Below are 14466 nucleotides of genomic sequence, written 5' to 3'. Positions count from 1 at the left end.
CATCAGAACCAGACCTGAAAGGTTACCTCTGTTTCTCTGTTTCTTCACAGGCCTGCTGAGTTTCTTCAGTAATTTCTGTTTTTGTTTGTTTCAAATATTCAGGGTCCAGGGCTCTTTGTTTCATTTTAACATAGAACATGTCCCCTTGTGCTCGCCGTCACCAACCGAGAAAAAAAAGACTCTCCCTGCCCACCCTATCTAACCCTCTGATTATCTTATATGTCTCAATTAACTCACCTCTCCTCAACCTTCTTCTCTCTAATGAAAACAGCTTCAAGTCCCTCAGCCTTTCCTCAGACATTCCCATGGTATATGTTATATTTTGCACGTTACTAGACTGAAAACTGTTAGGTCTATCAGTGGGATTTTAGTTTCAAACCTGGTGATCTCTTTTAACAATGGATCGTTCATTCAGAACCTCAGCAGCGACACAAACCTCTAATTTCAGGCGCATTGTTGTGAAGCAACTTCTATATTTTCCGTATCATTGTTCATTTCTCCCGTATTATTCTCCAATTATTCGTGTAATGTACTTAAGTGTGACGCCACTGTGAGTCTGGTTATATAGTCCTCTGGAATGTCTTCACAGAAATGTCCCAGTACGAGAGTGGTAGAAAATTCATGATGCAATTTTTTAAAAAATGAAAGTTCTTATTCTGTAAGTCGTGTGGTTGATGAAGATTTTTGTTTCCCCTTGCTGTTGGTTAACCACACCCTGCGGCTGTAGAGTTAAAAGGAAAGTCAGAATGTTCCTTATTATATCCCGCTGCACTAACCGAGACGTCACTTGTCTATACCCATTCTTTATTTCATGCAAGTGATTTAAACAAGAGGTCCAAGCAACTTGAGAGACACCACAGGTGTGGGTACATTTAGAAACACGATAATGCAATCACAAGACATCTATGTACAAGAATATACTGTTTATCTGAATAATTTACAAAGTCACAAAGCAATATTTACAACCCTTGCAGATAATAATCTTGGAGAGTATTTTAAATTAATGCTGGTTATTTTGAAAGTATGCTTGCAAATAAGTCGAGACGCAAGAAGACAAGTTAATACAGCGCCCAAATCTCTCCGGTAGTTCTCAGTTTTACGCTAGAGTTGTCGGCTTTATCATTGTATTGTTCAAAAGGTCATGCTGTTTGCTTACTTTTTGTAAAATGCATTGGGTCTTGCTGGCTGGACCCAAGCAGATGATGAGTTAAATGTATGAAATGTATATGTTTTGTTAGGCTTTTATAGATGTAGAAAGTCTTACTGTCCGTCACATGTTTTTATAAAATAATATCGTGCCAAATGTTTTTGAAAAATTTATGCAAAATTCGATGCAAAATCTTAAGTTTTTTCATCAAAAACCAAATGTCCGAGATCAGCCCTTGTGCCCTGATTTGAACGGGCACCAGCAGGTATGAAGTACCAGCGGACGATGCAACCTTCCCAGCACTGACTTCGGTTTCAAACACGAGCAATGTCATCTTTGAGACGTTATTATTGACGCGTGTTGTATTGATGTGGCAACTTTGACTCTTGGCTATCCCCGAATGTAACCTAGCTCCCAGTTTTAGTGGCTGCAGTGGGCATTTGGGGTGCTGTATGAATGTGGAAGCTGTTTCACGGAAATGACTGAATTGTCTGTGTGTTTCAGAGCCGGGGAACCTTCCCATTTCCTCACCGCAGCGCGTCCAGCTCCCTTGGGGTCAGGGACAGTTTTTAGATTAGATTAGATTAGATTACTTACAGTGTGGAAACAGGCCCTTCGGCCCAACAAGTCCACACCGCCCCGCCGAAGCGTAACCCACCCATACCCCTACATCTACATCTACATCTACCCCTTACCTACGGGCAATTTAGCATGGCCAATTCACCTTGCCTGCATATCTTTGGAGTGTGGGAGGAAACCGGAGCACCCGGAGGAAACCCACGCAGACACGGGGAGAACGTGCAAACTCCACACAGTCAGTCGCCTGAGGCGGGAATTGAACCCGGATCTCTGGCGCTGTGAGGCAGCAGTGCTAACCACTGTGCCACCGTGCCGCCCACAAATGACAGTGCTGCCAAACATCAAGCAGATGGCTCGAACAAACGAAAAATCGCAAACTTAAAGATCAAAGATTTCCTATCATTTATAAAAAAATCACAGTTTAGAAATGAATTTTGTGTCAACGTAGAACTCAGGTCTTCGATGTTTGTTTAACCAAACGATCACTGGTATTAATGCTTCTATGTGTATACGACATAAGAACAGAATTTTTGTTTAATGTCACAGAAAATGCATTGTTTTAGACTCAAATGATCATAATCATCTCGGAATTGATTCCTTTTTTTTAACGGACTCTAGTTTCGCAACTTTGAATTTATGGAACTCCGTTTATAGAGGCCGTTCGTGAGAACACTGTGCATTTCGACAGGCCGGAGGGAGATCCCCGGGCTGCATATCAGACAGTGACTATTACCACAGTGTCCACGGTGTAGGATGTACCAGCTGGGTGAGGGGCTGTCTGTGGGTGTGAGTGTGTGTGGGTGTGAGTGTGCGTGTGTGTGTGAGTGTGTGTGTGGGTGTGTGAGTGTGTGTCTGTGTGTGTGAGTGTGGGTGTGTGAGTATGTGTGTGAATGTGTGTCTGGGTGTGTGAGTATGTGTCTGTGTGTGTGTGAGTGTGTGAGGGTGTGAGGGTGGACGGCGGGAGAACTGCGGGGCTTCGCTGTCTAACACTGCAGTGTGTGTGTGAGGGTGTGTGGGTGTGTGGGTGTGAGGGTGTGTGGGTGTGAGGGTGTGTGGGTGTGAGGGTGAGTGTGTGGGTGTGTGTGTGAGGGTGTGTGGGTGTGAGGGTGTGTGTGTGGGTGTGAGGGTGTGTGGGTGTGAGGGTGTGTGGGTGTGTGGGTGTGAGGGTGTGTGGGTGAGGGTGTGTGGGTGTGAGGGTGTGTGGGTGTGAGGGTGAGTGTGTGGGTGTGTGTGTGAGGGTGTGTGGGTGTGAGGGTGTGTGGGTGTGAGGGTGTGTGTGTGGGTGAGGGCGAGTGTGTGAGGGTGTGTGTGAGTGTGTGTGAATGTGTGTGGGTGTGTGAGGGTGTGTGTGTGAGTGTGTGTGGGTGGGTGTGTGGGTGTGTGGGTGTGTGAGGGTGTGTGTGTGAGTGTGTGTGGGTGGGTGTGTGGGTGTGTGGGTGTGTGAGGGTGTGTGTGTGAGTGTGTGTGGGTGGGTGTGTGGGTGTGAGGGTGTGTGGGTGTGAGGGTGAGTGTGTGGGTGTGTGTGTGGGTGTGAGGGTGTGTGGGTGTGAGGGTGTGTGTGTGGGTGAGGGCGAGTGTGTGAGGGTGTGTGTGAGTGTGTGTGAGTGTGTGGGTGTGACGGTGTACAGCGGGAGAGCTGCGGGCTTCACTGTTTAACACTGCAGTGTGTGTGTGAGGGCGAGTGTGTGAAGTGTGTGTTGGTGTGTGTGTGGGTGTGTGAGGATATGTGTGTGAGGGTGTGTGGGTGTGAGGGTGAGTGTGTGAGGATGTGAGGGTGGAAGGCGGGAGAGCTGCGAGGCTTCACTATCTAACACTGCAGTGTGTGTGAGGGTGTGTGTGTGGGTATGTGTGAGGGTGTGTGGGTGTGAGGCTGTGTGTGGGTGTGTGTGAGGGTGTGTGGGTGTGAGGGTGTGTGTGAGGGTGTGTGGATGTGTGTGTGTGAGGGTGTGTGGGTGTGAGGCTGTGTGTGGGTGTGGATGTGTGTGAGGGTGTGTGGGTGTGAGGGTGTGTGTGAGGGTGTGTGGATGTGTGTGTGGGTGTGTGAGAGTGTGTGAGTGTGTGTGGGTGTGAGGGTGTGTGGGTGTGAGGGTGGAAGGTGGGAGAGCTGCGGGCTTCGCTGTCTAACACTGCAGTGTGTGTGTGAGGGTGTGTGGGTGTGGGTGAGGGTGAGTGTGTGGGTGTGTGTGTGTGAGAGTGTGTGGGTGTGAGGGTGTGTGTGTGAGGGTGTGTGTGAGTGTGTGTGAGTGTGTGTGTGGGTGTGTGTGAGAGTGTGTGGGTGTGTGTGTGTGTGAGGGTGAGTGTGTGAGGGTGTGTGTGTTGGTGTGTGTGTGGGTGTGTGAGGATGTGTGTGTGAGGGTGTGTGGGTGTGAGGGTGTGTGTGTGGGTGAGGGTGAGTGTGTGAGGGTGTGTGTGTGTTGGTGTGTGTGTGGGTGTGTGTGAGGATGTGTGTGTGAGGGTGTGTGGGTGTGAGGGTGTGTGTGTGGGTGAGGGTGAGTGTGTGAGGGTGTGTGTGTTGGTGTGTGTGTGGGTGTGTGTGAGGATGTGTGTGTGAGGGTGTGTGGGTGTGAGGGTGTGTGTGTGAGGGTGTGTGGGTGTGAGGGTGTGTGTGAGGGTGTGAGGGTGTGAGGGTGGAAGGCGGGAGAGCTGTGGGGCTTCACTATCTAACACTGCAGTGTGTGTGAGGGTGAGTGTGTGAGGGTGTGTGTGGGTGTGTGAGGATGTGTGTGTGTGGGTGTGAGGGTGTGTGTGTGTGGGTGAGGGTGAGTGTGTGGGTGTGTGTGTGTGAGAGTGTGTGGGTGTGAGGGTGTGTGTGTGGGTGAGGGTGTGTGTGTGAGGGTGTGTGTGAGTGTGTGTGAGTGTGTGTGTGGGTGTGTGTGAGAGTGTGTGGGTGTGTGTGTGTGAGGGTGAGTGTGTGAGGGTGTGTGTGTTGGTGTGTGTGTGGGTGTGTGAGGATGTGTGTGTGAGGGTGTGTGGGTGTGTGTGTGAGTGAGGGTGAGTGTGTGAGGGTGTGTGTGTTGGTGTGTGTGTGGGTGTGTGTGAGGATGTGTGTGTGAGGGTGTGTGGGTGTGAGGGTGTGTGTGTGGGTGAGGGTGAGTGTGTGAGGGTGTGTGTGTTGGTGTGTGTGTGGGTGTGTGTGAGGATGTGTGTGTGAGGGTGTGTGGGTGTGAGGGTGTGTGTGAGGGTGTGAGGGTGTGAGGGTGGAAGGCGGGAGAGCTGTGGGGCTTCACTATCTAACACTGCAGTGTGTGTGAGGGTGAGTGTGTGAGGGTGTGTGTGGGTGTGTGAGGATGTGTGTGTGTGGGTGTGAGGGTGTGTGTGTGGGTGAGGGTGAGTGTGTGAGGGTGTGTGTGTGGGTGTGTGAGGATGTGTGTGTGAGTGTGTGTGAGGGTGTGAGGGTGGAAGGCGGGAGAGCTGCGGGGTTTCGTTGTCTAACACTGCAGTGTGTGGGGGTGTGTGTGGGTGTGAGGGTGTGTGTGTGTGTGTGTGAGTGAGTGTGTGTGTGTGAGTGGGTGAGTGTGTGTGTGTGTGAGTGTGAGGGTGTGTGTGTGTGAGGGTGTGTGTGTGTGTGTATGTGAGTGTGTGTGTGTGGGTGTGAGTGTGTGTGTGTGAGGGTGTGTGATTGCGTGAGTGTGTGTGTGTGTGTGTGTGTGTGTGAGTGTGTGTGTGTGTGAGTGAGTGTGTGTGTGTGTGTGGACGGCGGGAGAGCTGCGGGTCTTCGCTGTCTAACACTGCAGTGTGTGTGTGAGGGTGTGTGTGTGTGTGTGTGTGAGTGTGAGGGTGAGTGTGTGTGAGGGTGAGTGTGTGAGGGTGTGAGGGTGGACGGCGGGAGAGCTGCGGGACTGCGCTGTCTAACACTGCAGTGTGTGTGTGAGGGTGTGTGTGTGTGTGTGTGTGTGAGTGTGAGGGTGAGTGTGTGTGAGTGTGTGAGGGTGTGAGGGTGGACGGCGGGAGAGCTGCGGGACTGCGCTGTCTAACACTGCAGTTTGCGGATACTCCGAGTGATCCTCTTGAACTCCCGCTGCCCTTTCTGCCATCTCTTCACTGAGGTAATGACCAGATTACCGTCGAGCTTTTGGCCCATCACTAAGTAGGGGGCGTTGATATCGTTCATCTCATCGCAGGTACACTGAAGGCCATCCTTCAGCCACAGCACGCTCTTCCTTAGGTCCTTCTCGGTCACTCCGTTCAGTTTGTAAATAGTCTTGCCCTTGGTCTCCGGGACGATTTTGGTGTCCCCGTTGATATAGGAAATCTCCTTCACTTTTATCTTCAGAGCTAGTGAGGAAAGGATGGGGGGTGGGGGTGGGGGGGAGGGGGGTGGTGGAGGAAATGAGAATGTGAAGGCGCCTGGTGGAGATCACAGGGACGGGGGAGAGCCCTTTTCACCAGGTGTTGAGATTGACCGAGTGTGTGGGCACCCGGCTCACTCATCGAAAGTGTGTGGTGCCCGAAGATTGGGACTGTGCAGGTCCGCGTCTTTGTGGCTGTGTGGGGACTGGGGCGGGGGGATGGTCGAGAGGAGGTGACAATGCCTCTCCACTGCCCACTGCCTACACACTCCATCCCCTCTCCACACACATACGCACACATACATAACACATACACACACATACATAACACATACGCACACATACATAACACATACACACACATACATAACACATACACACACATACATACACATTCACACACATACATACGCACATACACACGCACATACACACATGCACATATACATACACACGTACACACATACACATACATACACATACACACACATACATATACACATTCAAACACATACACACACATACATACACACATACACACACGCACATACACACACATACGTACACACACATACATACACACATACACACACATACTCACACATACATACACACACGCACATACATACACATTCTGGATTAGAGTGATGCTGGAAAAGCACAGCAGTTCAGGCAGCATCCGAGGAGCAGTAAAATCGAAACACAGCAGTAGTTTCGGGGAAAAAGCCCTTCATCAAGAATACATACACACACACACACTCCACTAACCTATCCCCCAAGACTATTCCTAACATTTGGGAGTTAAAAATTAAGAGTTAAGAATCACGCAACACCAGGTTACAATCCAACGGGTTAATAAACCAGATGCTGGAGATTAAAGTCCAGAGTGTGGTGCTGGAAAAGCACAGCCGGTCAGTTGACCTGCAGCGCCACCCTCTCGAGGTTTAATAAACCTATAACCCGGTGTTGTGTGATTTTTAACTTTGTCCACTCCAGTCCCACACCGGCTCCCCCACATTTGGGAGGATAATTAATCAGATCTGTAAAACAAGCCAGTCATTCGACTGGGAACGTTTCCCCAGCTCCCCCCTCCCCTCTCTTTCCACCTGCCTCACGGTTTCACAATGTCACGGCTGACCCGGTTTACATACGTTTGGCTCAGATCGACCTATTTTGACCGGAGCCGTTTAGTTGAACATTTAAGTGCAGTCTACCCTGAACGTTAGATTAAATTAAGCGAGAGGGGTTACTTTTTTTTTCAAAAGGCGACGGGGAAACAGCGTTTTGTAAAAGCGCACAGTCCCGGTTATTGGAACAGCAAGAAAACTCAAGGAAGCGCTGGACTGGGTTGAGATCTGTTATCTTTGCCCGCTCCCTCGTCAGTAACTTACCAAAATCATTCTTGCAGTAACTCTCGACAATGTCATTGTCGTTTTGCTCTCTGTCTCTGCAGGCATCACAGACTTGAAGTTCTGAAAAAGTGTTAATATCAATATTATAAACTGTTATATTATATAATTATAATTATTCATATTTGCATTCGTCCGTTCAGTTCCAACAGAGGAATAATAAACTGATCTTGGGTACGAACCCAGAACACACAAGTTCACAGCCTGGATTTCCCACCTTTGTATAGATTCTAGGTTCTCCCTGGTTTTGTTAGTTTTGTGAAGTATTAAGTGTCTTCGGTTACCCTGTGTTTAATGTGACCTCCTCCTGAGAAATGCTGCTCACCAGGAGGGATGAGCAGTTGACTGAAGAGAAGTGAAAGAGAGTTTAGGAGCGTTGTATTGATTTCAAAGCTGGGGAATGGGGTGGTGGGGATGGGGGCGCGGGAGGCGGCGTGGGGAGCATGGAGAACTGAATAAATGCGAATAATCACAATAGTCAATGGCTTGGACCGTGGAAGTTCTATAAAACAAATGATGAAAAGGAAAGGCACGCCTCCTGTTCGCTCACAAACGCTCAAAAGCTCTGCACAATGTAAATGGGTCCCACTGTAGGCTCCCGGCTACACACTGGGCCGTGCTTTTAATATCACAGGCACAGCTCCGCAATTTGCATTCGCTGGTGGCTGTTAAATGAATGCACCCCCACTCCCATCCCACTCATCACCTCCACCCCCCACCCCACCACACACACACACACACACAGGCCTCCCCTTGAAGCGCCGCTGCTGTGGGATAAGAAGAGCAGCTATGTTCTTGAACAAAGCTGTCAATTTAAATCCAGGCTGCCCCCAGATGCGTTAGGATGGGGCTCTGCTCAGTTCTCCTCCAATATATGTAAATATTGTCTTGTATGGAATAGGTTGGTTGGATAGAGTCAAACTCCAATGTTGTTTTGTTTACTCGATATGCTACTGAACAGAATCGAGCTGCGTTTGAGACTAAGTATTCTGACGAAGACCTTTTTATGAATAAATCATGCACTTGATTGTTTTTAAACCCCCGAGTTACGTTCATCTCATCGAGCAGACACTGTCGTTCCCGCTGCGGTTTAGGGGGAGTTTGAAGAAACGCTGTTACTCACGGAATCACAGCCAAACACCGACAGCGTCCACAAGACACACGGAACTTGCTTAGGGAAATCTTACGAATTCTTTCAAAAAATTAAAAGAAAGAAGAAATTGTTGCAGAGGGGTCACCCCGGTGTGTATGGTGGGATGTGGTGGGGGTGTGAGGGGGTGTGGTGGGAGTGTGTGTGGGGGTATGTGGGGGTGTGTGGGGGTATGTGGGGGTATGTGGGGGTATGTGGGGGTATGTGGGGGTATGTGGGGGTGTGTGGGGGTATGTGGGGGTGTGATGGGGGTATGTGGGGGTATGTGGGGGTATGTGGGGGTGTGTGGGGGTGTGTGGGGGTATGTGGGGGTGTGATGGGGGTATGTGGGGGTATGTGGGGGTATGTGGGGGTGTGTGGGGGTATGTGGGGGTATGTGGGGGTATGTGGGGGTGTGTGGGGGTATGTGGGGGTATGTGGGGGTATGTGGGGGTATGTGGGGGTATGTGGGGGTATGTGGGGGTGTGTGGGGGTATGTGGGGGTGTGATGGGGGTATGTGGGGGTATGTGGGGGTATGTGGGGGTGTGTGGGGGTATGTGGGGTGTGGTGGGGGTATGTGGGGGTATGTGGGGTGTGATGGGGGTATGTGGGGGTGTGATGGGGGTGTGTGGGGGTATGTGGGGGTATGTGGGGGTGTGTGGGGGTATGTGGGGTGTGGTGGGGGTATGTGGGGGTGTGATGGGGGTATGTGGGGGTGTGTGGGGGTATGTGGGGGTGTGTGGGGGTATGTGGGGGTGTGATGGGGGTATGTGGGGGTGTGTGGGGGTATGTGGGGGTATGTGGGGGTATGTGGGGGTGTGTGGGGGTATGTGGGGTGTGGTGGGGGTATGTGGGGGTATGTGGGGTGTGATGGGGGTATGTGGGGGTGTGATGGGGGTGTGTGGGGGTATGTGGGGGTATGTGGGGGTGTGTGGGGGTATGTGGGGTGTGGTGGGGGTATGTGGGGGTGTGATGGGGGTATGTGGGGGTGTGTGGGGGTATGTGGGGGTATGTGGGGGTATGTGGGGGTATGTGGGGTGTGATGGGGGTATGTGGGGGTGTGATGGGGGTGTGTGGGGGTATGTGGGGGTGTGATGGGGGTATGTGGGAGTGTGATGGGGGTGTGATGGGGGTGTGTGTGGGGGTATGTGGGGGTGTGATGGGGGTGTGATGGGGGTGTGTGGGGGTATGTGGGGTGTGGTGGGGGTGTGGTGGGGGTGTGTGGGGGGGTATGTGGGGGTGTGGTGGGGGTATGTGGGGTGTGGTGGGGGTGTGATGGGGGTGTGTGTGGGGGTATGTGGGGGTGTGATGGGGGTGTGATGGGGGTGTGTGGGGGTATGTGGGGGTGTGATGGGGGTATGTGGGGGTGTGATGGGGGTGTGATGGGGGTGTGTGGGGGTATGTGGGGGTGTGATGGGGGTATGTGGGGGTGTGATGGGGGTGTGATGGGGGTATGTGGGGGTGTGTGGGGGTATGTGGGGGTGTGTGGGGATATAGTGAGGGTGTGATGGGGGTGTGTGGGGGTATGTGGGGGTGTGATGGGGGTATGTGGGGGTGTGATGGGGGTATGTGGGGGTGTGTGGGGGTATGTGGGGGTGTGTGGGGGTATGTGGGGGTGTGTGGGGGTATGTGGGGGTATGTGGGGGTATGTGGGGGTATGTGGGGGTGTGTGGGGATATAGTGAGGGTGTGATGGGGGTGTGTGGGGGTGTGTGGGGGTATGTGGGGGTGTGTGGGGGTATGTGGGGGTATGTGGGGGTGTGTGGGGATATAGTGAGGGTGTGATGGGGGTGTGTGGGGGTGTGGTGGGGGTATGTGGGGGTGTGTGGGGGTATGTGGGGGTGTGTGGGGATATAGTGAGGGTGTGATGGGGGTATGTGGGGGTGTGGTGGGGGTATGTGGGGGTGTGTGGGGGTGTGTGGGGGTATGTGGGGGTGTGTGGGGATATAGTGAGGGTGTGATGGGGGTGTGTGGGGGTATGTGGGGATATAGTGAGGGTGTGGTGGGGGTATGTGGGGGTGTGATGGGGGTATGTGGGGGTGTGTGGGGGTATGTGGGGGTATGTGGGGATATAGTGAGGGTGTGGTGGGGGTGTGGTGGGGGTATGTGGGGGTGTGATGGGGGTATGGTGGGGGTGTGGTGGGGGTATGGTGGGGGTATGTGGGGATATAGTGAGGGTGTGGTGGGGGTGTGGTGGGGGTATGTGGGGGTGTGATGGGGGTATGGTGGGGGTGTGGTGGGGGTATGGTGGGGGTATGTGGGGATATAGTGAGGGTGTGGTGGGGGTGTGGTGGGGGTGTGGTGGGGGTGTGGTGGGGGTGTGTGGGGGTGTGGTGGGGGTATGGTGGGGGTATGTGGGGGTGTGGTGGGGGTATGTGGGGATATAGTGAGGGTGTGGTGGGGGTGTGGTGGGGGTGTGGTGGGGGTGTGGTGGGGGTGTGGTGGGGGTATGTGGGGGTATGTGGGGGTGTGATGGGGGTATGTGGGGTGTGTGGGGGTGTGTGGGGGTGAGGTGGGAGTGTGTGGGGGTGTGTGGGGGTGTGTGGGGGTATGTGGGGATATAGTGAGGGTGTGGTGGGGGTGTGGTGGGGGTGTGGTGGGGGTGTGTGGGGGTGTGTGGGGGTGTGTGGGGGTGTGGTGGGAGTGTGTGGGGGTATGTGGGGGTGTGGTGGGGGTGTGGTGGGGGTATGGTGGGGGTGTGTGGGGGTGTGTGGGGGTGTGGTGGGGGTATGGTGGGGGTGTGTGTGGGTGTGGTGGGAGTGTGTGGGGGTGTGTGGGGGTGTGGTGGGTGTGTGTGGGTGTGTGTGTGTGGGTGTGTGTGGGAGTGTGTGGGGTGTGTGGGGGTGTGGTGGGGGTGTGTGGGGGTGTGGTGGGGGTGTGTGGGGGTGTGGTAGGCGTGTGTGGGGGTGTGTGGGGGTGTGGTGGGGGTATGTGGTGGTGGGGGTGTGTGGGGTGTGGTGTGGATGTGTGGCCGTGTGTGGAAGTGTGTGGGGGTGTGGTGGGTGTGTGTGGGTGTGTGTGTGTGGGTGTGTGTGGGAGTGTGTGGGGTGTACGTGGGAGTGTGTGGGGGTGTGGTGGAGTGTGTGAGTGTGTGTGTGGGGGTGTGTGGGTGTGTGTGTGGGGGTGTGTGGGGGTGTGGTAGGGGTGTGTGGGGTGTGTGGGTGTGTGTGTGGGGGTGTGTGGGGTGTGTGGGGGTGTGTGGGGGGTGTGTGGGGGTGTGGTAGGGGTGTGGTAGGGGTGTGTGGGTGTGTGTGTGTGGGAGTGTGTGGGGTGTACGTGGGAGTGTGTGGGGGTGTGGTGGAGTGTGTGAGTGTGTGTGTGGGGGTGTGTGGGTGTGTGTGTGGGGGTGTGTGGGGGTGTGGTAGGGGTGTGGTAGGGGTGTGTGGGGTGTGTGGGTGTGTGTGTGGGGGTGTGTGGGGTGTGTGGGGGTGTGTGGGGGGTGTGTGGGGGTGTGTGGGGGTATGGTAGGGGTGTGTGGGTGTGTGTGTGGGAGTTTGTGGGTGTGTGGGGGTGTGTGTGAGTGTGTGGGGGTGTGTGTGGGAGTGTGTGGGGGTTTGTGTGGGAGTGTGTGGGGGTGTGTGGGGGTGTGGTAGGGGTGTGTGGGGGTGTGTGGGGTGTGTGGGGGTGTGTGGGGGGTGTGTGGGGGTGTGTGGGGGTATGGTAGGGGTGTGTGGGTGTGTGTGTGGGAGTTTGTGGGTGTGTGGGGGTGTGTGTGAGTGTGTGGGGGTGTGTGTGGGAGTGTGTGGGGGTTTGTGTGGGAGTGTGTGGGGGTGTGTGGGGGTGTGTGGGGGTGTGTGTGGGAGTGTGTGGGAGTGTGTGGGAGTGTGTGGGGGTGTGTGGGGGTGTGGTAGGGGTGTGTTGGGGTGTGTGGGGGTGTGTGGGGGTGTGTGGGTGTGGTGGGGGTGTGTGGGGTGTGTGGGTGTGTGGGTGTGTGTGGGTGTGTGTGGGGGTGTGTGGGAGTGTGTGGGAGTGTGTGGGGGTGTGTGGGGGTGTGGTAGGGGTGTGTTGGGGTGTGTGGGGGTGTGTGGGGGTGTGTGGGTGTGTGGGGGTGTGTGGGTGTGTGTGGGGTGTGTGGGGGTGTGTGGGGGTGTGGTAGGGGTGTGTGGGGGTGTGTGTGGGAGTTTGTGGGTGTGTGAAGGTGTGTGGGAGTGTGTGGGGGTGTGTGTGGGAGTGTGTGGGGGTTTGTGTGGGTGTGTGTGGGGTGTGTGGGGGTGTGTGGGGGTGTGGTAGGGGTGTGTGGGTGTGTGTGTGGGAGTTTGTGGGTGTGTGAGGGTGTGTGGGAGTGTGTGGGGGTTTGTGTGGGTGTGTGTGAGGGTGTGTGGGGGGGTGTTTGCTGCTGACCCCTTAGTCAGTAAGGTGCATTGATTTATGCGAAACCTCCTGAGATTAAATCACACCGAATTCCTCCCTGCGCTATCAGTGGGAGAGAGTATTATAGAGTAGACTGCAGACTGGTCCGATCTCAGAGATCGCACCCAATACTGGAGGCGACTGGCTTGGTAGCCAGTCAGTATTTTACCACAACTTTATCAGTTAGCCGAATATTACAACACAGATTTCCTTTAACATCTCCCTCACAGAGCAAGACAAGAGTTTGGAAACAGTGGATATATCTCAAGGAGTTGGGAGAAGGAGCAGACAGTAATTATACATCACAGAAATATCTGGTTTTGAAAGTGATCTGGATTCCACGCACATACATTGACACCAGCAGCCCCCCCCCAACCCCCTCCTCCCCCCCCCCCCCCCCCCACACACACACACACACACTCAGGCACACACATACAAACACACATCTACACACACATAAAAATATATACACAGAGACACACACTCAGACACACAGACAGACAGACAGATACACACACAGGCACTCGCAGACACACAGATAGACACACACACAGACACAGACCCACAAACACAGGCACACACACACTGATACACATCCACACATACTCAGACACACAGATAGACAGACAGATACACACACACACACTTTCTGTAAACCTTGTCAAACAGCTGGGTGTTTGCAGTGTAGGACACAGTGCCATGCCTTCAGCCTCACCTTCTCTGGGCGGTGGGCCGTGCTGGTTGGAGTCTGCGGGCGGGATGCACAGGTCGTTGTCCTGCGGGAAATGTTCACACTGCAGCATGTCAGGCCAGGGGAAACCGAAAGCTGACATGACGGGCGAACAGCTCTCCCTGACCTGCTCGCAGAGCGAGCGGCACGGCTGGATCGGCTCGTCCAGTTCATCGATGCATACCGGAGCGAAGAGGGAGCACAGGAATTTCTTGGTATCCGGGTGGCACTGCTTCTGCACCAGCGGGATCCAGGAGCCGGCCTGCTGCAGCACCTCTTCCATGGTTTCGTGCCCGAGCAGGTTGGGTAACCTCATCTCTGGGTATTCAATGCCGTGGCAGAGTGCCAGGGCGCTGGGGATGAGTTTACAGTTACTGCGCTTGTAGCTGTACTCAGCGTGACTGTAAGAATAAATGCCCAGCCCTTTGGCCGGGGGAAGGGATAGCGCAGCCAGGAGCACACACATCCCTGCGTTCATCGGGCTCATTGCTGCAAACTTTGAGGTGTGCTCCTGAACCAGACCCTGTACCACACAGTGTTGGTCAGGAGCTTAATGGGACCAGCTCGTCCGCATCTCCAGTAAAAAAGGCAATGGGAGGAGTCTGGTCGGTTCACACCCAGAGGTACAGCCTTGCTGAGCGGAGAGGGATTCCAGCAACAGCCAATGTTCTGGCTTGTGTGAGATTTCACACACTTTATGAACGAAGACAGTCTCGTTACCCGGCCGTGCCTGTCCATACAGCGGACCCACCCACCCGCCTTTACCATAACCGAGCCCAGAGGCTTCAGCACAAACGCGACACCATCGAGGGCTTCGTTTAGTACAGTTTAAC

The 14466-nt window shown here is 53.9% G+C and overlaps 1 protein-coding gene across 1 annotated transcript; it reads right to left on the bottom strand.

The window, feature by feature from the left end:
• Positions 1-5565: 5565 nt before the first annotated feature.
• Positions 5566-14227, bottom strand: sfrp2 (secreted frizzled-related protein 2). The gene is made up of 3 exons (XM_072569527.1): positions 13619-14227; positions 7407-7487; positions 5566-6001 (listed from the first exon to the last, which is right to left on the bottom strand). Exons 1-3 carry the CDS (start codon positions 14118-14120, stop codon positions 5697-5699), a joined length of 888 nt encoding a protein of 295 aa, XP_072425628.1. The 5' UTR covers positions 14121-14227; the 3' UTR covers positions 5566-5696.
• Between the last annotated feature and the right edge of the window lie 239 nt (positions 14228-14466).

Source organism: Chiloscyllium punctatum, chromosome 1 (genome assembly GCF_047496795.1).
Source record: "Chiloscyllium punctatum isolate Juve2018m chromosome 1, sChiPun1.3, whole genome shotgun sequence".
In the NCBI taxonomy this organism is placed as follows: domain Eukaryota; kingdom Metazoa; phylum Chordata; class Chondrichthyes; order Orectolobiformes; family Hemiscylliidae; genus Chiloscyllium; species Chiloscyllium punctatum.
Note: the sequence above shows the minus strand (reverse complement) of the source record. Positions and strands in the feature narration are given on the sequence as shown.